This window comes from Colobus angolensis, unplaced genomic scaffold (assembly GCF_000951035.1).
Source record: "Colobus angolensis palliatus isolate OR3802 unplaced genomic scaffold, Cang.pa_1.0 Scaffold515, whole genome shotgun sequence".
Classification (NCBI taxonomy): domain Eukaryota; kingdom Metazoa; phylum Chordata; class Mammalia; order Primates; family Cercopithecidae; genus Colobus; species Colobus angolensis.
In genome coordinates, this window is record NW_012118655.1 from 2,329,130 (window position 1) to 2,352,930 (window position 23,801).

The 23,801-nt window shown below is 47.7% G+C and overlaps 1 protein-coding gene across 1 annotated transcript in view; it reads left to right on the plus strand.

The window, feature by feature from the left end:
• Nucleotides 1-23,801, plus strand: part of ALK (anaplastic lymphoma receptor tyrosine kinase) — a gene marked incomplete at its 3' end in the record, with an annotated part of 732,271 nt that overhangs the window by 641,744 nt on the left and 66,726 nt on the right. The window contains exons 10-11 of the mRNA XM_011960583.1: nt 8,916-9,010; nt 9,181-9,309. Coding sequence (XP_011815973.1) covers nt 8,916-9,010; nt 9,181-9,309 — 224 coding nt within the window. The remainder of the gene's footprint in view (nt 1-8,915; nt 9,011-9,180; nt 9,310-23,801) is intronic.

Below are 23,801 nucleotides of genomic sequence, written 5' to 3' on the forward strand. Positions count from 1 at the left end.
TGAATCTGCTCAAGATTTTCTTGGTAACATCCACAGCTTGGCTTATAAGTCAACAGATGCATATGTTTTTCATAATTCTTAATGTCTCTGAAAATGTAGCCCTGTGTTCTTAGCCCTTTCTTTCCCTAAACACAAAGCCTGCAATTTAGGAGATAATTGAACTTCCAATATTTGAAACAAAGAATCCACTTCTACCTATGTTGCTCCCACCCCCACACCGGGAGCCTCATCAGTGCTCATAACTTCCACTCTTACCTCTATGCAGATGACTCGAATATCTTTATGTCTACCTGAGTCCCACACCTGGGTTTCCAACTGCCTGACTGGCGTCCCACCCACACCTTCCACATTGCTCCCACCAGCACACCCCATTGCCTAGCGAGAGTTCCACCCATAGCTCTACCATTCTCCAAGACTTTTCATTATTTGAAGTCTTTCTTGACTTCTCTCTCATTGCCCAGATGCAATGTTTTTCCAGCTTGAGTAACTTCTAACTCTATAGGGGGCACAACTAAAAGAGACTTCAGCAATTCCCAGGTCAGTAAAGAATGTGAATTACATCACTGTCTGAAATCCTCAGGAGCAAGGTCCACATTTTACACATCTCTACACTTCTACCTATAGGCACAAGTAGCTACACTCCTAGCCATAGGCATAAGTGTCTGACTTATAGTACGTGCTCAAATAATCTCTGCTCAAAGAAAGAGGGGGAGTTATGTCATTCGTGACACTGCCTGAGGAAGCACATGTTACTAGTAAGCATGTAATATAAAACAGGAGCAATAAATTAGCATCTCGTGCTACAGAAAGGGTTCCATTGTTGGGGAGAAAAGAAAAACTCACGTTACGTAGATTCTTTTAAAAACCAAGATGGCACCTTAAAAGTTTTGGCCACTTGCCCAGGGCCCTACCAACTACACAACCCAGTCTTCACTCCACTCTACTTTTTGAAACTAGTGCTCACCAAGCAGAAAAGACTGCTAGTTTACTCTCCTAAAGATGTTTTTGGTCAGGTGAGAAGAGATGTAGAAACCACTCTTTCTCTGGGCCTTCTCACCATTGGCAGTGCTACCATCTCTGGTACCATGTCAGCTCCCCAGGCCGCAAGCCAACACAGCAACAGAGGACAGAGGAAATATTTATGTGTTCTGAGAAACAGGGAGCAGGCATCCCTATGCCTCCAAGAAGAGTGGATGCCAGGCCTTTCTAGCCCCAGACAGCCCTCACGCCCCCAGTCATCCCAAGGAGCTTGCTCTACTTTTCCGATGGTATGGAGTACATATGAGAATAAATGAGATTCAAGAAGTTGGATGGTTCTGCAAGAGATGATGGGAAAAGTGGCCAGGGAAGCAAGAGGCCTGAGCTCTCATCCCACATCTGCTACTGTCTCCATATGTAACCACACAAGTCAAAAGAATGGCAGGGGCCAAAGAGGCCCCTGACTCCTTCCCTAGAGCACTTGGCATTTATTTGACTGTAAGTCAAGTATTTTTGTGTACAGGCACCTCCCTTGCTGGGCCATGGCTCCAGGAAGCAATGTCTTTCCCCATCAAAGCCCAGGGCCCAGCAGAGCTCAACATACACCACACAGATTTCGAGAATGAAAGCAAAACAGGAACTTGCCAGAGATGGGCCTCCGTCTGCTGTGGTGGAACATCCTTGCAGCAGGCCTTCCTAATTGGTGGCACACAAGAGCACAGGAGGGAGCCAGAAGCCTTTAGGCTCAGCCCCCAGAAGTGAGCACAGAATGCCCGGAAACCTTGAACTGAGAATGTGGAAGAGTCTAAGTGATTCTCCATGCTTGCTCAGCCTGGCTGAAAATTCATTTTCTCTCTTATTTCTAGACAGGCTTCCTCACCGAGCCAGACTTATTGTGAAAGATCTCTATGGCCCTTGAAAGCCATGGAAGCTCTGTGTTGACTTTTACTCTTGTTCCTGGTGTCATTATGCCTAGAGGGGAAACCAAGGCAGGAGGTGGTAAATTACTTCTGAGAGTGGGATGGAGCCAGGAGGGCTGTGTTCCCAACTCCTGAGTATGGCCTTGAATGTCCAGCTCATCTCCAGTTTACTGTGCAGAAGTTAGAAACTCCTAGAGCCAAGACACACATTCCCAGCCATGATAGCATTTGACATGGCCAGGGATGGTCCCAGGAATCCAAAGTGGTCCATCAGCTCCTGTCTTCATCTTAGAGCTGAAGTCCATTACACAGATAATAGGAGGGATGTGGCAGGGCTTTTTCTTCACATATATTGTTCTAATGGATATGCCTACTGCGACCCAAGCTTCGTGACAGCCCATTTAAGAAGACTTTTGCCGAACAAATCGACTGCACAGTTGAGAAATTGGAGAAAGTGTTTTTCCTCTGCAGTACCTGCCAGCTCTATCCTAAGCAGCCAGGGCCCAGACAAGCCCCAGCAGCAAAAAGGGATGCAGAACACTCCCTCCTTCTGAGCCCACTAAATGGCCGAGGGAGGAATCTGAGACACAGTGCCCAGCCGGCAAATGCCTTCTACCCAGTCCAGCCGCTCCATCCTGCTCTCCCCTCCAAAGCGTCGCCATTCCCTCCATCCACATCAGACACAAACCTTTCTGTCAGCTACTTAAAATCATTAAGTGAACTTAATTAGGTTTGTCAATCCCTAAGGCTGGCAGGGTAGCAAATAAGGCATTATATTCGCTGTCCATTAACAGTCTGTTGCCTGAATGAGATGGTACGTTTTCTGTGCTGTACGTGAGCAGCATCGGCATTTCTCAGGCAGAGATCTGCCCGGTGAGTCTCCGAGGCGCCCAATTCTGAAGCTGCCCTTCCAGACTTGGCCCACTGCCCAGATGGCCACCTCCCAGATCCCCCCTGAGTCTGTTTTCAAAAAGCGTCTCTGTAGAGCTGAATGAGAAGAGTCAAGGCGAATGCATTCTTTATGCAAAGCCAGCCTCCAACCAAGATCTCTAGCCAAGTCTGTTTTAATAACAAGTTCCAAACTCCACTGGCTGGAAAAAAGAAAAGAAAAAGCAACAACAACACATGCAATCAAAAGTGTTCTCTTTGAAGAAACAGAAAGAGCTGAGCAGGTATGAACTATGAAGGGTCAGGAGCAAAATCTCTGCTGCTAAGCACTGGGAAAGAGAGGAGGCTCCCCTGCCATGTTCTTAGGCAACACAGATTAGTGAGAGAGTGGAAGGAACCCCAAAGGGCTAACGCTTCCCTTCTCCTTGACCAGGTTGCCCACAGAGAGGAAGGGGAAGCCTCATCTATCCTGGGGAACCCAGCCTCCTTTCCCCATCCAGAGCTGAGGTTTCAAAATGGGGCAAAGGAGTAACTATATGTTCACTAGGACAACCTGTCCCTGGCAATCCTGGCAGTGATGTGTCAGGGTCCTTGCTTTCTTTCAGCCAAACCCAGGGTGGCTCACCTGGTACATGTCAGAACCTTCCCACAGTCCCAGAGAGGTCTACATGCCAGAACTTTCCTTCAATCCCAGAATGGACCACCTGGTACGTACTAGAACTTTCCCTCGGTCCAAGAGTGGTCCACCTGGTACATACCAGCACCTTCCTTAGTCCCAGAGTGGTATACCTGGCATACGCCACAACCTCCCCTCAGTCCCAGAGTGGTCTACCTGGTAAACACTAGAATTTTCTCCCTCAGTCCCAGAGGGTCCACCTGGTACATGCCAGAACTTTCCCTCAATCCCAGAATGGACCACCTGGTACATATTAGAACTTTCCCTCCCCCAGAGTGGTCCACCTGGTACATTCTAGAACTTTCCCTCTGTCCCAGAGTGGTCCACCTGGTACATACTAGAACCTTCCCTCAGTCCCAGAGTGGTCTTCCTGGTACATACTAGAACTTTCTCTCAATCCCAGAGTGGTCTGTCTGTATACACCACAACCTCCCCTCAGTTCCACAGTAGTGTACCTGGTACATACTAGAACTTTCCCTCAGTCCCAGAACGGACCACCTGGTACATACTGGAACTTCCCCCCACCCCCACCCCCCGGTCCCAGAGTGATCCACCTGGTACATTCTAGAACTTTCCCCATGTCCCAGAGTGGTCCACCTGATACATACCAGAACCTTCCCTCAGTCCCAGAGTGGTCCACTTGGCATATACCATAACATCCCCTCAGTCCCAGAGTGGTCTACATGTTACACACTAAAACTTTCACTCAATCCCAGAATGGACTGTCTGGTACATACTAGAACATTCCCTCAGTCCCAGAGTAGTCCATCTGTGTATACCACAACCTCCTCTCAGTCCCAGAGTGGTCCACCTAGTACCTACTAGAACTTTCCCTCAGTCCCAGAGTGGGCCACCTCATACATGATAGAACTTTCCCGCAGCCCCACAGCAGTCCACCTGCTACATGCCAGGACTCTCCCTCAGTCCCAGAGTGTGTCGGGTCTCACCTAAGTGTCAGGTCTACCTGGCATATAACAGAATTTTCCCTCAGTCCCTTGGTAGTCCACCTGGTACATACCAGAACTTTCCCTTAGTCCCAGAGTGGTCCACCTGGTACATGCCAGAACTATCCCTCGATCCCAAAGTGGCCCAGCTAGTAAGTGGTAGAACTCCAGACCTGAGGCCATAGCTGACCCTGGAGAGTGACATGGTAGTTGTACTTCTGGGGAACTCACAGGAAGGAGTGGGTAGAACCAGGAGACTGCGAGAGCCTTGAGGAAGCCTTTCCCATCTCCAGCAAGGAGAGGGTGAGCGGTCCAGAAGCAACCTCTTCTTCACCCAGCAGGTAGACACACAACCAGGCACCTTCCAAAGTAGGAAAACCTGAATCTGAGTGGTCCTGATGCCCACTCTGTCTCTGGGCCAGCACATCCACAGAAAAGAGCATCCTAGATTGGTGCTGCTCTACCCCCCGACTGCCCATCACCTACCACCCCCAGACTCCATTCCTAGACGGCCTTTGCTTCTGCCCCACCCTCCACCCATCCTTCAGCGGCTCACCTTTGTCCCACTGTCCCTTCCCTGCAGCCTCTGGGGGCTGGAGCCATGAGGGAGCGTTGGCCCATGGGTGGACAGAGGCACCCATGTGTGGGTGGCCCCGGGTGGACAGAGGCAGCACTGCCTGGTTCCATATTGCCATCTGATTGAATCTTCCTGATGGTTGTGTGTGTTCCTGACTCAAAATATGTGCAATTCCCAGTGTCAATCAAACTCTTTTAAGCAGCAGCTGCCACTGCTGTCGCTGTGCAGAGTACTTTAGAAACTCTTCTATTTAGAAACCATTCCAGCCTCAGCCAGCATCATCCCATCCATGCTAAGAGGCCCAGTGGCTGTGAGAGACTTCGCAGATCTAATCGCTTAGTAGTAAAGAAGGAAGACAGAGAGAGGGGCGGGGAGACATGCAGCTTCCCAGGGAGCACCCATTTAGAGGACAGCCGCGATTCTATCCCTCCTCCCCAGGCTCCACAGGCACACACATGTCATTTACTCACTCAGGCCCCTCTGGCCTCCTGGAGGGTACACCCCTCATATTGCTCAGCATTGAAATCAGGGCCTGGCTTGGCCCCTGGTCCTATGAATGACAGGTTAGAGATGATGACCTGGTAGAGAAATGTGCCCTGTGGGGGGACTCACCCCCTGATGTGCAGGCGAGTCAGGCAGCTGTGCCTTCCTGATGCTCCTACAGGGAACCTGAGTCCTTCTGTTCACCCTCTCTGTCCCTCTCAGTGCCTGTTTTCTTGCTACCTGGAAGCAGCATTTTCCTAAGGGTTGCACCTTCTTTAACAAGACAGCAGTATTAGGGCCCTGGTTTTCCAGTTGAGATCCCAGGCCTGGGTTTTGTCTGGGGTTACACAGGCTCAAGCCAGAAACTCATCTATGGACTGTTTCCCCTGGGGGGACCCCAGGGAAATCGTGGTTATAACCTTGCCAAGATTCGTAGAGAAACCTGATGAAGGCGTGTGAGATGCATGCAGAAATGTCTCTCACGCAATCTCCCCTGTGTCTCTGCCTCCTCTCCTAATCCCCATCCCACTTACTAATCCCATCACAATTATCCTCTAAGAGGTCTTCGATCTTGCACTGTCCTGTTAGAAACCTGCAGTGGCTCTCCATTTTCCCTGAAATAATGGCAGAACCTCCTTACCTGACCTCTGAACGTCCACACCATCTTTACCTCCTTCCTCACTCCTCGTTCCCCAGCAGGACAGGTCCTATCCCTGCCCACATGGCCCTCACACCAGTTCCTCTGCTCCAGACATCTTCTCCTCCCTGCATGCCACTCCCACACCCACATCCTCAAACCCTTCCCTGCATTCAAGACCAACTTAAATACTGCCTCTTCTATGAAGCCCTCCTGATCTCCCCACCCTGGTGTAATTCCCCCTTCCTCTGAGCTCGCACAGTGCTGTATCTGCACCTTCATGAAGCATTGACCTCATTCTACTTTATTGCACACCGAGGTACACACACTTCATCTTCACACTGGACAATAAGTGACTTGAATGCAGCGTTCATGTCTGATTTCTCTTAGAATGCCCCATAGACCTATATGTAATAGCTATAAAGGAAACAAAAATAGGTGTGTATCAAAGTTGGAATGAGAGATGCCTCTCAGAGGCATACACCCCAGTGCCGGGGTGGCAGGGGCTGAGGGTCTTTGTGCTGTCCATCCTCTCTTGCAGACTCATCTGGCATGCCCATGCCACCCAGAACAGGATTTGAAGGTTGTCCATCAGGCACTTCTCCTTCCACACCCAACCACCAGCACACCCTATGCTGACTGAGGGTTACATGGAGACATCTTCATGGGGAATACGGCCTGAAGGGCCAACCCCAGTAGTGTTGGCTGCGGCTACAATAGATGTGGGCATTTCTTCTTTAGAATCAAACCGGATTTGGGTCCTGTAATTATGACTTTCAGACAGAAAGGATTGTTTCTGAATGACTAGATCTCACAAGATGGTTGAAAGCACAGACAAATGTATGGAGTAGTTCATTAAGCATAATTGAGCACAGTTATTCAGATAAAAGTTTTGGAATTCAAGGCTTTGCTCCATGGAAACAGTAATTGTTCTCTGGCCAGGTATAACCAAGCCAGCATCTAACAAGCCAGCATCTTCTACATGTTGATCAGAGATCATCTGCACACAGGCGGAACGGGAGCTTCCAACCCCTGCTGTAGTTTACCCACTGGCTAAAGCTTTGCTGCCTCACTGCAAATCCATGTGAGCAAACGCCCTTTCTCTCCATATCTTTTCCTCTGCGTCTTTCCTCCCACTCTTGGCATCCCGTTTCTTGTCCTTCTTGTACCCTGCAGGCCCTGTTCTCTCCACGTCGCTAGTGCCGCCCTGCTTCGGTTTTCTGCTTTTGCCACCCTATGTGGCCATGCCCTGCGGCCTGGGTTCCCTCTCTCCTCCTCTCTCTCCTGTGTATCTAACAGCTTTATCAAACTGTAATTTATATATCATAAAATTCACCTACTTTAAGTGTACAAGTCAATGACTTCCAACAGATTTATATAGCTGTGGAGAGAGCACCACAATCCCGTTTCTGAGCATTTTCATCACCCCAAAAAAGCCTGTGTGCTAGTCTGCAGTCAATCCTGTGCCCACTCCCAGCCCCAGGCAACCACTAACCTGCTTTCTGGCTCCATAGATTTACCTTTCTAGACATTTTCTACCAACAGAATCATTCAATAGGAGGTCTTTAACCTACTGTCTGGCTTCTTTAACTTAGCATCATGTCTTTGAGGTCCATCCATTTTATAGCACGTCTCCGGGTCCGTTCTTGACTGTAGACCGGTGTCCCATTGTACGGCTGTACCGTATGGAGTTTGCCCAGCCACCAATGGATGGGTATGGCTTCCTTCTCTTAGTGTTTTCATATCTATGCCAGAGCCAGCACCCTGTTCTGCAGGTCATTCTGGATTGATGTTCTGGAGGGTGGGAAAGGATTTTAAGGTTCTCAGGAAACCTTCACTTGGAGCAGGAAAGGGCTGGCTGACTGCTAGGCTTCCAGGGGATGATTTCTCAGGAAACAAACGAACGAAAGGTATTTTCCTGTTTATGTCACTGTAAGGCCTTCCCTGGCCACAGTCTGAGAACCTGGCCCTCCAAGGACGTGAAAAGTAGGGGGGAAGAAACAATATCTTAATGGGTTTATTGTTAACACTTTTATGACCCCTCTGTATTGGTTACAAACACTCCCAGGGGTAATAGTCAAGTAGCTCAACATTTACTCACCAGGCGGGCAACCTCCTGTGATTCTGGATGAGACCCAGGATGCTTGAGACCCCTGCTGGGCTAACCAATGGATAAACCCTACGGATGCTGGTTAATTAGGAAGTTCATGGGGCAGGGGCACCAGGGAAGGAGACAGTTGCCTGAAGCAACAAGCAAGGGGCACTCATGGAACTGCAGTTCTTTATTGGCTGGTACAGAAGCATTTTAAGATTTTAATAATGACTTCCTCCCCACTGGCTGAATGTCAGACCTTACCCATTTTTCCTGTTTAGTTCACCCAAACAGGAGACTCAAGCTGGTATTTCTTTTCCCCAACTCAGTGCCTTGAAATCACTCCCCATTTACTGAACAAAGCAGTTACTGTCAGATTTCTTCTCCATTTCCAAGCATCCTGCACACCCAGAAAGCAAAAGATTTCTCCTCAGATGATCGGGGAGTCCTGGTCCCAGGCCCCAAACTCCAGGCTGGATTTAAGGACCAGTGTGTCAGCTGGTTCGGAAGGGGAAGGGGATAGTTTGGAAGGGAAAGTGCTCTGCATTGCAGAAGTAGGGGGAATTGATGGCTCTTCTCTCACCACTGTTCTGGGATTAGGTAAGCTTTTTTCAGACTCACATTCTGAGCCAGGTAATCAGCACATGCCTGCTGGATGCTGAATCCTAAGACAAGACCCCCCAGTTTGCTCCTCACACACATTCCTCTTGATGTGTACAGGTTCTGGCTGCAGATTGTTGCATGGTGGGGACAAGGATCCAGAGCCATCGTGGCTTTTGACAATATCTCCATCAGCCTGGACTGCTACCTCACCAGTGAGTTCACTTTGACCCCAGCACTATGTCCCCCAACCCCGATGGCCCATGGCCTCACTGTCCCCTCCTCAGCCTAAGCCTGTCTCTCCCACCTCCCTCAATGTGAAATCATCTCTCACCCTGAAATCGACCCTCATCTAACTCAGCCCATGGGGTCTTCTCTATTCCAGTTAGTGGAGAGGACAAGATCCTACAGAATACAGCACCCAAATCAAGAAACCTGTTTGAGAGAAACCCAAACAAGGAGCTGAAACCCGGCGAAAATTCACCACGACAGACGCCCATCTTTGACCCTACAGGTAAGGGCTCAGCTCACAAATGTGAGCATAGTAACCTCGTGTTGCAAAAGGCAGAAGAAAGATTGGTGCTGGTTTGGGGCGGGGAGCTGTGCTGAAAGAATGAAACAGTCAATCTTTAGAAGGAGCATCACCTATGCTCTGACTATGGGGTCCAAGAGGAAGCTGTCTGGTTCTCATATTGCCTGAGCAAATGGAAACCTCTGGAAGTTGTACAAAGGAGCAGCTTCCTCTATGCCTAGGGAATACCTAGGCCCCACCCAAAGGAGAGAACCAAACTGGCATTTTTTTCCCCATCTCTGCTTTGAATTCACTCCCACCTTACTGAACAAAGCAAACCTTACTGTCAGATTTCTTCTCCTTATAAAGAGGGCTGGGGCTGGCCAAGGTTATCTGTTGCACAAATGTGGGCTACTCCATCGTGGGTAAAGTCCCCGAAGCTTTCTTTCAACATAGTTCCCCCAGAGCTCAGATCCCCTCCAAAGCTGTTCTATTCAGCATACCCCAAGCCAAGACTTCTCATGGCCCCTTTCCACTTCAGCAGAACTTTTCAGCCTCTGGTTACAAACCACAGTTGTGACTTCTCGGCCACTCTTCTATTAGACCAGAGGCTGTGAGCCTAGCCCCTAGAAGCTGATTAAGGCTGCCGCGGCCCCATGCCAGTCAGCCAAGGGATTTTCCCAGGCAGGCATTGGTGCCTGGGCCTGTGAGGTTTCTTCTACCATGTATAGCCTGGAGAAACAAGTGTACAACACACAGTCTACCCACACTCTTTTTCCTATAAAAGATAAGTCTTTATCAAAATAATAACAGATCAATGTTAAATCTCTAATTTCAACTTATAATGTGAAATTCTTTTCTGGTACAAAGTACAGAAAATGAGGTTCATACCTTTGCTACTGAATTCATCAGCTCTCAACACGTGAACTAGACGTTAGTGTGGCATTGTCTTTGAAGGAGTCCTTTCCTTTCTGTCCCATGAAAAGCTGCCCCAGGGCTAACCGTCACCCCTTCCTGATTCCTGCCTGATCTAATCCAGCTGCCAGACCCAGGAGAAAGAGTTAGTTCCTTTTCCCATCATCCCTCCCTTCCCGTTTAACTAGAACGACGAAAGACGTTTGCATATTCCTACACAGAGGGGAGCCTGTCCCACAAAACTGCAGCTCTCTCTGGTTTCCCCCTCCCCTCCCGGTTCATGCCAACGTCTCACCTGATGAAGGCAGCTTTCTAACTTCTCCATTCAATGCCCTGCTCCCCAGCCCCAGTGATTCACCTCCACTCACTCCTTGCGTCTTGGTCAACTACCACCTCCCTGTGATAAATTCAGGAAATGTATAAATTTATAAATTGAGGGAAGAAGCCAGACTTGCCCTTTTAGTGTGCTAAGTAAACATAGCCACAGCTCCCTGCCCAGCCTAATCAACAGCACTGATTACAGAGCAGAGACTCCAGAAACATCTATTGACCAGTGGGTGGCTGGATGCCTGAGCTTGGATCTCAGGTGTCAGCAGCCAGCCCCTGCAGCCAGCATTTAGGAAACAGCCATCCACCCTGCTCGATTCATGAGTTTATTGCCACATAACTCCCACTGTCCCTAAAAGGTTAATCGATAAGGGCCTGCCCAATGGCCACTCAGACTAATGAAATCACCAGTGGCTCACACGTGGCGATGGCTCCCCCACCACCTCTAAATAAAATTAAAGGCTGGAGGAGACAGCAGCTGGAACACAAGTCTCCCCACTGAGAAACCTGATCCCTCATTCTCAACCCCAGTCTCAGAGCAATACTGAGGTAGTGCCTATGGGTCCAGGCAGACTCATGGAGGCAGAGGCCAAGGCCGCACCCACTCCCACACCCACTCAGTAATAATCACCCAGCAGACACGTACCCAGTAGATGCATGCCCAGCATGGTGCATGGTTACAACAGGGACAGGGCTGAGCCAGTACTCGCCATTCTGGAGCTCCTGGGCCATGGGAGGAGAGTGGCCTATGAGGCAGCAGGGCATGTTTGCAAAGCACAAGCTCAGAGCTTCCACCTGGGAGGCCCCCTGAAAAAGGACAGAGGGATAGGCCGGAAGGGGAAGGAAAGGAAAGGAAAGACCACTGAGCGTGGTCCTATAGCCTAGGTTATTTTACACAACAACTTGTCCTCACAGGGGCCCAGGGACAGTTGCTGTTTTTACCACTGTAAGGATGAGGAAAATGGTATGGAAGAATTTAAGGGCCCCAAGGCTGGAAGGGAGTGGGGCCAGGAAGTCAACCTGGAGTCCACATTCTTTCACCCAACTAAGCTACTTCTAGGTATCGAAGTCTCCGATCAGAGAAAAACACTAAAAATGGAGAAGGGCAGGGAAGAGTTCCAGCCAAGAGGCCCTGCACGAACAGTAAACAAATCAGCTCCCAACCTTCTGACAAACAATTGAGGAGACAAGATAATAAGATTTTTCTTTCCAAAGTTCAAAGCTGTCAGTTTCTGCTGGGCTGGAACAAGGTGGCTGGTGGCATTTCAACTCTCCTCCAGGCAGGTGTTAAAGAACTAGAAACGCAAAGGCCCTTTGGGGTCTTTTGGAAACAGTTACTGGCAACATTTCTAAGCTTCCCTAAACATTCCTCCCTCTCCACAGCAGCCCTCCCCTCTGAGGAGAGATTCAGCCTGACTCCCTGGATCTGGGAGGTTCTTGACCTCCGGGCCCATGGAGCAGAGCTAAGCCACTCAAGTTTCCAGGCCAGGAAAATCCTGTCCAGGTGCTTCATGTGGCATTCTTGGAAGACTCTGAGTCACTTTAGCTAATCAGATGAAGATGCTGAAAGAGAAAATGGGGCAAGTATTAAGTCCAGGGAAATTACATTTGTCAGCTTTGCACATACAATTACACTAACCAAATGATTGGGGTAATCTCATCACGGGGCTGCAGAACCACCCTGCTCCCTCCTTCTCTCTCTCTCTCTCTCTCTCCCTCACCCCACTCCCTCCTTCTCTCTCTCTCTCCCTCTCCCCCTCACCCTGCTCCCTCCTTCTCTCTCTCTCTCTTTCTGTCTGTCTCCTTCTCTTTCCCCTCCCCATGACTGTCTCTCTCTGGCAGTAATGAATGTTAGCAGTGAGGAGGAACAGGCAGGCTCTACCACACCCTTTCCCTAAAAAGCCCAGATGAGGACAAGCAGGCCCCCAAGGCCCAAGGACCCTTCTTCAACCTCCCTACCCCTCTATCCTTCTCCTTGGAGCTCAGATGCTATGTAGGGCAAGTCCAAGGGAATCAGCTCAGCTAACGGGAGAACCCGCCCAAACTTTGGGCCCAACTCCACAACCCTAACTGTGGAGCCTTGGCATCAAAACCACAGCCTTGCCTCCAGCTATTTGGTGACAGGTTGGTCTGCCATTTTCTGAGTACACATCCCTCACCAAAGCAGAGATAAAAGCAATTAAAACTATATAGAGTCATGGGAAGAGCACTGGACTAAAAGAGAGAACAGCCCCGCTGGGCCCTGGCTGGTTGCACTAGCAAGCTGTGGCCCTGGGGCCATTCTGCCTCTGCAGGGCCTCCCATCGGGGCAAGTCAGCAGATGAGGGGGTTAATGTGAACACAGACAAGGGCAGAGAGACTGCAGTTTTTTTAAAAGTCAAGGTTAGAAGTAGACAGTGTCCAAGTCCCTTCCTGTTCCCAGCTCCAAGATTCCAAAGGTTGAAGGGTGATACCATCAGGGAGCCATGGCTTTATTTGGCCCATATCTCCAATTAACCCGTGGCACTACTAATGTGCCCAGAAGTGAGGGTCACAGGCTGTCCATTTCCACACACGCTCCTGATTCAAGAACAGATGCCAATTCCAATGAGAAAGTTTTATGTGTTTCATATAAATTGATTGGGTCTATTTCTGCTAAATGCATTATCCATTCACCACAGAACAACTATTAGAGTTAATAGAATTTGTAGCTAGAGCCATTATGTTCCAAGTACGTCCTTCTGGGGATGACGGCATTGTTGGAAGGCAGGCTCCGCGGGCCCAGCATCCTCCCGCAGACCCTGTCTTTCCACTCGATGGGGATCTTTGTTCCCCTCAGAGCCTGCTGTGCTCTGAGGTCCAGCCAAGCCTACTTTAGTGGCACACCCCAAGAGGGGAGGCCTCTTCTCTTCAGAGTCACTCCGTTCCTGAATCAATAATGTATTCTAATCCAGTTCTGAAAAATCCTGGCCTCTTCCTTGCTGGCCTTGCAGATAATCCCATTCTGGGGACCGGGAGGAAGCCAAGTCCCTCTCTTTAGCCACAGCTCATCATTGCAACCCAACCTTGAAGATGGGAGGTCCAAGATGTGAGAAGTCCAGAGACAAGTCTGAGCAGGGAGCCAGGAGCCCCCTCCCGCTGGAGGGAACTCGCATTAATGGCATCATTAACAGCTTTCCCCAGAAATCCCCAGTTACGGACACAATCCAGGACTCACAAGTGCAGCAGTGAACTGGCCAGCCAGGGAACTAGATTCAGCCCCCGGTTTCTCCAAGTGTGTCCTCAAATCATCAGCATCTGGGTCCTCTCGTGTCTGCAAGTGCTGCTTGTTAAAAAATGCAGATGCTTGGGCCCCCATCAACCTGTGGAATCTGAATGTCTGGGAGCAGGATGTCAAAATTCCCATTTTTAACCATCCCTCAAGGAAAGTTTGATTAGCAAAAAAGTTTAGGAACCCGGGTGTGCATCCTGACCTACAGACAAGGAGCCTGTTCCAAAGCAAAGGCCTTGTGTCACGTTCCCTCATCACACAGCAATCATAATTGTGATTCACCAAGCACTGCTGTGTGCCAGGACTGTGCTGAGCTCTTGGTCCTATCATAGTATCCCCCTTTAACAAATGAGGTCCGGAGGGGTGAACTAACTTGCCCTAAGTTAGACAACTTGTGTAAAAGGCAAATGATCATGTTTCTTAAAAATCACGCAGAAAGTGAAATGTTCTAGGCCAGATAACATTTAGAAGGTCAAAGTTGTGATAAAGAAATCTTTCAGGAATCCCATCACTGAATAGGTCTTCCAGAGGGATCTCTCTTTCATTATTGAGTAGGTCTTCCAGAGGGATCTGGCTTCTTATATTAGTTTTTGTTTAAACAGAGCACATTTGCATCTTCACTAACATTCAAGACGGCGCCCCAGGCAGGCAGTGTTCCCACACACATTTAAGAAAGCTGATAATTGCAGCTAATTGGCATTCCTCCGTGCACCCCAGCCTTCACTGGTGCACTTGGAAGGCGCTTCTGTTAGCACCCATTCAACTAGGGGGGACTGTTCGTTAAGGGGTGGCAGGCATGGGACCGTAGTTAGAACCCTTGGAGCCCCTTCAGACACTGGTCACCTCTGTGTTCTCGCTTATGTTACTAATATTAGCTTATCACCTATTTTATAGCAAGCACACTAGTGATGACACAGGAAGCACCAGCCTTAACAAGGCTCTTGGGACCCCAGTCATTGGAGCACATTCGGTGCCCTCCCAATTAGAATGTCACTCTTCATTTGGGTGTGTCTTCCTTCCCGGGAGCAAGCACTGCTGTGCTCCAGGAAGACAGGTGGCAAAGAACTAATTTATGATTCATGATCCCATTACCAACGCTAATGAGTCTCTTCCAGTGGAAGAGGCTTTGCACGCTGGAGAGCCAGTCAGCATCCCCAAGAGGTGGACATCAGTGAACACTGGGGTTAGCTTGATGATGAGAAAGCACTTCCCTAGGGACCTGGTGATGGTGACAGGGTGGAACCGGAGGCTGGGCTGAAGGCCGAGCACCCATCAGCAACAGAGTTTCCCAGCGTGTGTTCTGCCATTTGTCAGCCACCTCCTTCCATCTGTCCATGGGGTGACAGTCACTAAGCTCATTCAGTGTCTCTTTCATTTCATTCTCACGGACTTCCTGAGGGAGATGTCACCATGAGGAAGCAATATAGCATCTTTTTTAAGAGCACAGACTACCTGTGTCCAAATCCCAGCTGTGTTACTCACTTTGAGCACCTCCCTTCTGCTGTCTGTGCCTTTGTTTCCTTGCATCAAAAAATGGTGCTTAGATTATCAATGCTTACATCGCTTAGGTTTGATTCAAGGATCATATATGTTAATATGTATCCAGGGCTTAGAGAGGTGCTTCACACATAAGGAGCTACCTGAGCCATCATTTGCTTCCCGTTTTAGAATTGAGGAAACAGAGGATCAGAAAGATTATGTGACTTGACCTTCTAATCAAATGCAGAGCCAGGGTTCAAAGTCAAGCCAGCTCACTCCAAAGTCTTTCCCACTCTAAGCCCATGCCTATTAGGAACAATACTAAATACTGCCCAACTGCTGACCAGCATAAGGGAGAAGCTCTTGCTGCATCCAAATCAGCTGTTTTCTTTGCACTCGGGAGATTCAACTCAGCGCCCAATGCAGACAACATCATTGCTTTCCCTGAATCCCAAGCCTAGGGAATAACAACTCATATAGTTCAATTTAACAAGCATGTACTGGGTGCCTACTCTGTGTCAAACCCTATGCAGGGGCCTGGGCCTCTGAGCCTGTGAACAAGCCAAAGTGTTCTCTTGAGAAATGATCACCCACTGGGAGGCCGAGGTGGGTGGATCACCAGGTCAGGAGATCGACACCATCCTGGCTAACACGGTGAAACCCTGTCTATACTACAAATACAAAAAAATTAGCCAGGCGTGGTGGCGGGCACCTGTAGTCCCAGCTACTTGGGAGGTTGAGGCAGGAGAATGGCGTGAACCTGGGAGGCGGAGCTTGCAGTGAGATCGCACCACTGCACTCCAGCCTGGATGACAGAGCAAGACTCCATCTCAAAAAAAAAAAAAAAAAAGGAAAAAGAAAGAAAAAAAAGAAAAGAAAAGTAATCACCCAAAGCTTCATCTGCATAAGCCCAATATGAAGCCACTATTATCCCACCACAGGAGAGACTTCTGATTCTGATCACATCTAGAACCAGGACAGGTGCCCTCACTTGACCCTGCCCTAGATGGCGCATTGCAAATTATTCTGAACCAATCATCATTTTCACAATGTGTCCTGTGAGATAGACAGGCATCAACACTATTACTTCAGAACTTCCCAAATCCCGGCCCCCCTTAGGAAATAGCACAGACCCACCCAGCTCTGACAGACTCAAAGATGCCTCATGAACCTCCAATCTAAGGCTAGGTGGGGGTTGGAATTATGGCAAGGCTGCTGACAAAATGCTTCAACATAAAGTCGATACTGTTGCCCTTCTAAGCAGCAGACAGGAACCATTGCCTTTCCCTCTCCTGGCTGGCCTGAGAAAACATGTTGTTTTTTCTCATTTGTTTCAGTGAAAGGTTACATAAGTGGGAGACAATAAATGATCCAGGAACTCTGGGCTCAGTATGCCTTAAGATCATTTAGCTTGAAGACTAGCAGAACACAAAGGCCCCTCCATCAGGGCAAGTGCATTAAGTACTTGTTTGGGAAGACCACTTTTTTATCATTCTTCTCTTGGGCTTGCTGCTTCTGCCTGTAAAACAACTCTGTATCTTCTCAGAGCCTATTCAGCTCTCTGCTTGTTGCAGCAAAGCTTCACTGGTTTTGGACAAAGAAAAAAATTTTTTTAATTCATCCGGGCCTGGAGGTGGACAGTGAATGTAGGAGTAAAAAGGTTAAAATGCTAACTCTTGATCACAAAAGGTGGTCTTCCCAGATTGCTCCTCCCCTATTGAGAGGAAAAGAAACAAGAGGTGGAATTGCCTTAGCTATCATGGAGTCAGGGAGGAGGGAGAGGGCACAGGGCAGAACTCGGCCCAGCCAGTGCCCTCCCTGCTGGGTGCTTACACAAAAGATGAGGAGGCCAAAGAATGTACCCGCTGTGCAGCAGGGGCTTTGGGGTGCCTGGATAGTTATCCATTGCATTGTAACAAATGACCATAAACACAGTGGCTATAACAACACACATTTATTATACCAGTTTCTGCAGGTCAGGAAATCAGACACAGCTCAACTGGGTCCTCCATTTCATAGTCTCTTGTAAGGTTGCAGTTAGGGTGTCAGTCTCATCTGAAAGCTCTATTGGGGAAGGGTTCACTGCCAAGCTCACATGGTGGTTGGCAGTTCTTGGAGGGCTACTGGACTCAGGACCTCAGTTCCTAACTGGCTGGAGGCCACCCTCAGTTTCTCCCCAGTATGGCAGCTTACTTTTTCAAAGCTAGTGTGGGGGTGAGGGAGTGGGGTGGGGAGAGAGAGAGATAAAGAGAGTCTTCTGGTAATACAGAAATTACAATTTTATAACATAAGCAAAAAAACGACATCTCATCATCTGTGCCATATTCTGTTGGTTAGAAGCAATTCACAGATCTCACCTATACTCAAAGGGAGGGGGTTACACAGAGGTGTGATTATCAGGAGTTGGAGACCACTGAGGCCATCTTAGAGCCTGCCTGTAGTGGCTTCTCTATGCTAGAGACCAACATTCACCAGGAAGCTCTGGGAGCCCAGTGGGGATTCTGATGGGCAGAATTCCTAGGATCAGTCTCAAGGCTATGTATTCAATATTCTACAGATGCTTAAATAGTCATGAAGCACCTACTGAGTGTCAGGCAATAGCAAGACAGTAAGCGAATTGGCAAAGAATCCCAGAGACCAAGGTTCTGGCCATGCAACTTCAGGAAAGTCAAAGATTCTGGGCCCCGTTTCCTCATCCATAAAGTAGGGATATTAATTACCTGCCACAGTTCTTTCTCAGAGCTGCCTATTGTACTGAGCAAATGAGATCATTTCTATCAGGCTTTGAAAGGTACAAAACAATATGCTAATATAAAATGCGGTTGTGACATTGTAATTAAATATATATGTAAGCAAAAAGATTGGAGCAACTCACCCCCATGTGTTGCCTTCTATAAATATTCTATATATATTCAGTGCATTTACAATCCACCTCCTTCCATGAGTTGTGCACACTTTTGTGTATACACGAAATTCTATGAGCTGCACACTCTTATGTATACATATAAGTATGTATTTGGGGGGAGGTTAATATTTTGAATTTTGTGTCCTCTCATTCAGTCAATTCCCCCAACCCAATTGATCATCAGTTTTCGGGTAAAGCCCTCAAACTCTCCTTGGGGGAAATAAATGATTTGTGTGGGGTATACAGGATTGCCCCCAAAATCCTGTCATTGGTATAATTTAAAAGAGGATCTTTAGTCTTCTAAAACTTATCAAGATCTTAAAAATAATGGATGCATCAAAACCTTGTTCACGAAAATTCTTTCAAACAAATTTGAAGTGATTGAATTGAAGAGGCTTGGTTTTTTTTGTTTGTTTGTTTTGAGGGTGTAGATTTTTTATTTTATTTTATTTTATTTTTGAGATGGAGTTTTGCTCTTGTCACCCAGGCTGGAGTGCAATGGTACAATCTTGGCTCACTGCAACCTCTGCCTCCTGGGTTCAAGCAATTCTCCTGCCTCAGCCTCCCGAGTAGCTGGGATTACAGGTGCCTGCCACCACATCCAGATAATTTTCGCATTTTTAGTAGAGATGGGGTTTCACCATGTTGGCCAGGCTGGTCTCGAACTTCTCACCTCAGGTGATCCACTCGCCTAGGCCTCCCAAAGTACTGAGATTACAGGCGTGAGCCACCGTGCCCAGCCCTGATTTGTTTTTATGGTGAATATTGACAGTGTCTTCATCATAAGATAAGAGCAAATTGTAGTCATGTAATTTTTATTACTTTTTAGTAAGTGATTGGCAGATCTAATAATGATCATATTCCAGGAAAAATGTTAAAAAGTAAGAAAATAAGGCTTAGTGTGGGGTTGTCCAGCAACCTAACTGAGAATCAGAAAAACTCCCTTGGCCTCAAAATCATTTCCTGGAAAGAGGACTATTTCTTTCCACTCAACTGACTTTATGATTGTGATCCTACTAACTAGACCATTCAGTCTATCAGCCAATCTGTTTCATCAGACATGGGATTGGGGGAGTGGCCACGCTGCTAAGGAGAAGGACTCACGTGTTTTCTTAAAAACACAGGGCTCAGCTAGGTGCAGTGGCTCATGCCTGTAATCCCAGCACTTTGGGAAGCCAAGGTGGGCAGATCACTTGAGGTCAGGAGTTCAAGACCAGCCTGGCCAACATGGCAAAATCCTGTCTCTACAGAAAATACAAAAAATTAGCCAGTGTGGTGGCATGTGCCTGTAATCTCAGCTACTTGAGAGTCTGAGGCATGAGAATCACTTGACCCCAGGAAGCAGAGGTTGCAGTGAGCTAAGATATCACTACTGTACTCCAGCCTGGGTGACAGGGTAAGATTCTGTCTGAAAAAAACAAAAACAAACAAACAAAAAAACCAGAGCACCCTGCATTTTGGATGTGTGTGTGCATGCATGTTATTAGTGTGGGCTGGTGTGTGTGCTTGTGTGTGTTCAACAGAGTATGTGAGAGTGTGTGCCAGCTCCTCAGAATCCCACCCCTTTCCAATCATGGGTAAGAGACAAAAGACCTTTCAGCAAACATCCACTTACACTAACCAAAACACTCTGGTTTGTCCATCTTAAACATTCTAACACTAGAACAGGAGCCCCAAAGGATCAAAAGTGTCTTACCACCCACTCACTGTACCCACTGCATGCATGACCACCTCCTTCTGACCACTCAGGTGGGTTTGGAGATGACATTTGGGCTACTCTCTTCTTTCCATTTCATTTTGCTTTGGTTTTGTTTTTCATTTAACAAAAATTTATTAACCACCCTTTCTGTGACTAGCACTGTTTTAGGCCCTGGACAGAAAGCAGTGAACAAAACAGACAAGGCCTACTCTTTATAGAGTATACGTGCTAATGCAGAGAGCAAACTAGTGTACAGATGGCATCATTTCAGAGGGATGTGCTGTGAAAATAATAAAGCAGGTCAAGAGGGCAGGGGTGATGGTGGCTGAGCACACATGTGTGTGAATGCAAGCCCTAAAAATGAAGTATCGAGGGAAAAAACTTCAGGTTCCTTGAAGGACGTGGGAGCAGAATCGGGAATATGCTACTGGCTACTAATATTAAGATCCTACTTCTTACTCTAGGCTGGTGTGACCTGGGGAAATCTTCAAGGCCTTCCACAATATCCCTGCAACACCCAAAGCTCTGAAGGCCTTAACGGTGAAGTGCACTGAGACACAGCAGAGGGTGGGTTGAGGGTAGAGTAGGGGAGCATGCCTTGGCTGAGCAGACTAGGCCGGGAGAGTGACCTGGGTGCCTGGCTCTTCACCAAAGAAGTCAGGCAGAAGGCCACGTGCAGTGTCTGAGAAGCATGGGAAAGTTGGTCCCAATCCAAGCTGGCATTGCTGTTTGAGAGACAGCAGAAGGATTCTCTGGTCAGTGCTGTTTCATTGCAAGTAACTGGGAGATCTTGATTCTGGGAGGCTTCATTGAGGTTGAAGATCCAGCCAATGGCTGGGAGCCCAAGGACTACTCCAGTCCTACAACCAAAATTATTTCATAGGTGACTGCTGCTGTTAATTCAGTGGCCCTAGAAGTGACTGTTGTCATTATCCAGAGCCCAATAATGTCAAGACGCACATCTCTGAGAGCCTCTTGGCATCTTCCTCATGCTTGTTGCCTCATGGTTGCAAAGTGGCTGCCACATCTGCAGCCACCATGACTGCATTATAGACAAAAATAGGAGGGAAGCATCTCTTCCCTTCTTTTTTCTAGTCCTCTAGTCTTACACACTTTGCCTTCTCTCCTTAGTCTAGTATTTGGTCCTAATGCTTCCCCACTGCTTTCTTTTCTACCCTTGACATTTGAATATCATATCTTCTCATGTGTGTCTCAGTCCTCCAATTCATTTTAGAGGATCTGGGACCTAGACCTGGAAGTCGGGACATCTTTCTAGCTCCAAATCCCCTAGCCAGTTGGGCTGCCTTCTCCTCTGTCTGTTCATCTGTCAGAGGCATTTCCCAAGGGCCTTGTAGAGATTTCAGTCATCATGAGTTAGAACCAAATAACAAGCAGGAATGACTTAGAATAAAGGAGTGAGGGGCTGGGGCTTCCCACACGTTTGCCTCTCTTTTAGGTGCCAATGAACCTTACAACAGAAGGCCGTGAGTCCTAATCACATAACCCCTATGGTGATGCACTAGATTAAATCTCTCCCATCTGCAGACAAGAATGGACAAGGCAGAAGTCCGTGACCCTTTGGGCTTCAGTGTGGCAGAGCTGGTATTTAAACCACCAACCACTTCCCACTTAAGCCTCAAAACCAAATCCATTATGCGTAACCTGCAGATGGGTGAGTCCACAGCACCCAGCTCGATATCAGACACAGTATTGGCCTGACTCTGGCGTGAAGCCAAGTTAGAAATAACCAAATTAGCCCTGAGGCCTCCCTTAACTTAATTTTTACAGCTCTGCTTTCAGGATAGTGTTTTTCCCATGACCTTTCTCTTCTCCCTTGTGTTCCTGACTTTCCCTTGGGGAGCAGGGGGTGGCTGAGAACACAATACATCAGCCATCACAGGAGCCATTAAAATCTCCTGCAGATCGCTGGGTGTCAGAGCTGTTTAGGGTAATTCAGCCCTGAAAGCAGCTTTTATCTAGACAGCCCCGGTTTGCTGCCCTGTTGATGGGGGTAAGCTCACTTGGAAGTCCCTCTCCAAGAAGGGGTGTCTGCCTTCCAGTAGGGAGGGAGATGGGCCTCTGGTCTTTGTTCCATGGGATACTTTAGCATTATCAGGCACTCCGCCTGTCTAGAGGAACTGTGTCTGGAGCAAAGGAAACAATATAAAAGTAAAAACGAGATCATGTGTGTGAGCATATCTGGTAAAAGACAGGGCCGGTGTGATCATTGTTATTGTCACCACCCCTAACTTCTCATCGTCCAAACAGAACCAGAGAGAATGCTTTGCCTGAATGAACAGGGTGGGTGCGTGTACACAGGCACACATGGGCAGGTGCTCACAGGTGCACACGCAAGCATATGTGCAAGTATGTGTACAAGCACACGTGTGTGCACATGTGCATGCACATGCACACAGATAAATTCACTCTGAGAAACAGGCTGGAAGAACAGCATGGAAAATTCATCAACTGAAACCGTTTGTGTTGTAGAAAGAGAAAAGGTGAAGTGCCCCTCCTCATTTAGCCCCAGGTTTGCTTTGCAATCACTGGCCAATTGCTTAACTTTTCTATATGATTGCATGACGTATGAGATAAAAGTCACAGTATTTCTTTCTTCCCTGTCTACTGACCTATCGTGGTTGTAAGGAGCTAGACTTACTGGAGGACGGAGATGCTACAGAAATGTACCATAAACTGTCCATTGAAATTGAAAGCCTCAACATTCTCAACCCTGTTCATTCAGAATCATGATAACCTCCTTCCATCTGAAGTTAGACTTCCAGTACCTTCCACCATCCACCAAATATAAATGCCAAAATATAAATATGTCCCAAAACTGTGACATAAAGGTTTTCTGTAGTTAACTGCCCCTTAGCCTGATACATGAAGAGGAGGTAAAATAAAATTAAACATGGGTGGACATGCTGCAGTAGAGAGACAGCTGCCAGGAGAGACAGAGAGTCACTATAAAATATTTATGCCTGAGGCCATTTAGTGATGAGTCAAATAGCCCTAAACAACTCATTAAGTCTGGGTAGCACTATCAAGAAAAGGTTAAATTATACTTAGTGGGCTGTATTGAAAATAGGCAGAGCATAATGTAGTGGCAGGTTCGAGACCATGGTCACTGGAGATGTCCCTGAGGTGAAATCTGGAAAACAAACCTGCAGCCCAGGAATAGAAACGCAGGTGAGGGCTGTGACAGATAGATGGCATACAGGGGCTCACCACAGCGAATGAACTCAAATGATTTCTACATTTAAAAAATGTTTCAAGGATTCTGGGAAGAGGGCAGTGATGGTGGTAACAGCATAGTTTTTTTTAATCTTTCCAAATCCCTAGGTAAACACAGAACAACCATATATCAAAACTGAAAACCCGTGAACAACATTGACAGCAAAATGTGAAGATAAGGCATTCCCCTAAAACTTCAAAATGCAAGTGAGATAGGTCAAAGCACCAACAACCAAAAGACCTGCATGGTATCAGCATCTGTACCAGATATAAGACAGGAAAGAAACAGGCCTGAGAACAGGAGAACCCCTAAATAACCAAGAGATAGTTGCTAGAAATTACAGAAAGCCAGTCTGAGAGCAGCTTCTGAAAGTGGGAGCACTTTGCCCAGTGCAGGGGACCGTGAGTACCACAGTCAGATCTGAAGGGGCTGGAGCAGCCTGGCCAGCAAACTTCATTCCGGGAAAGGGCCCACTTAGAGAAGAAAGTTCTGGGGGTAAAATCAATATTGAGTAGGAAAGGGATAATAGAGAATAAATAAATAAGAGAATGTCCAGATAAAAGTAAAGGAAAGAAACAGAAACCTTAGAAAGCAAACTGCCTCTTTTTTTTTTTTTGAGGCAGAGTCTCCCTCTGTCACCCAAGCTGAAGTGCAGTGGCATGATCTGAGCTCGCTGCAACCTCCG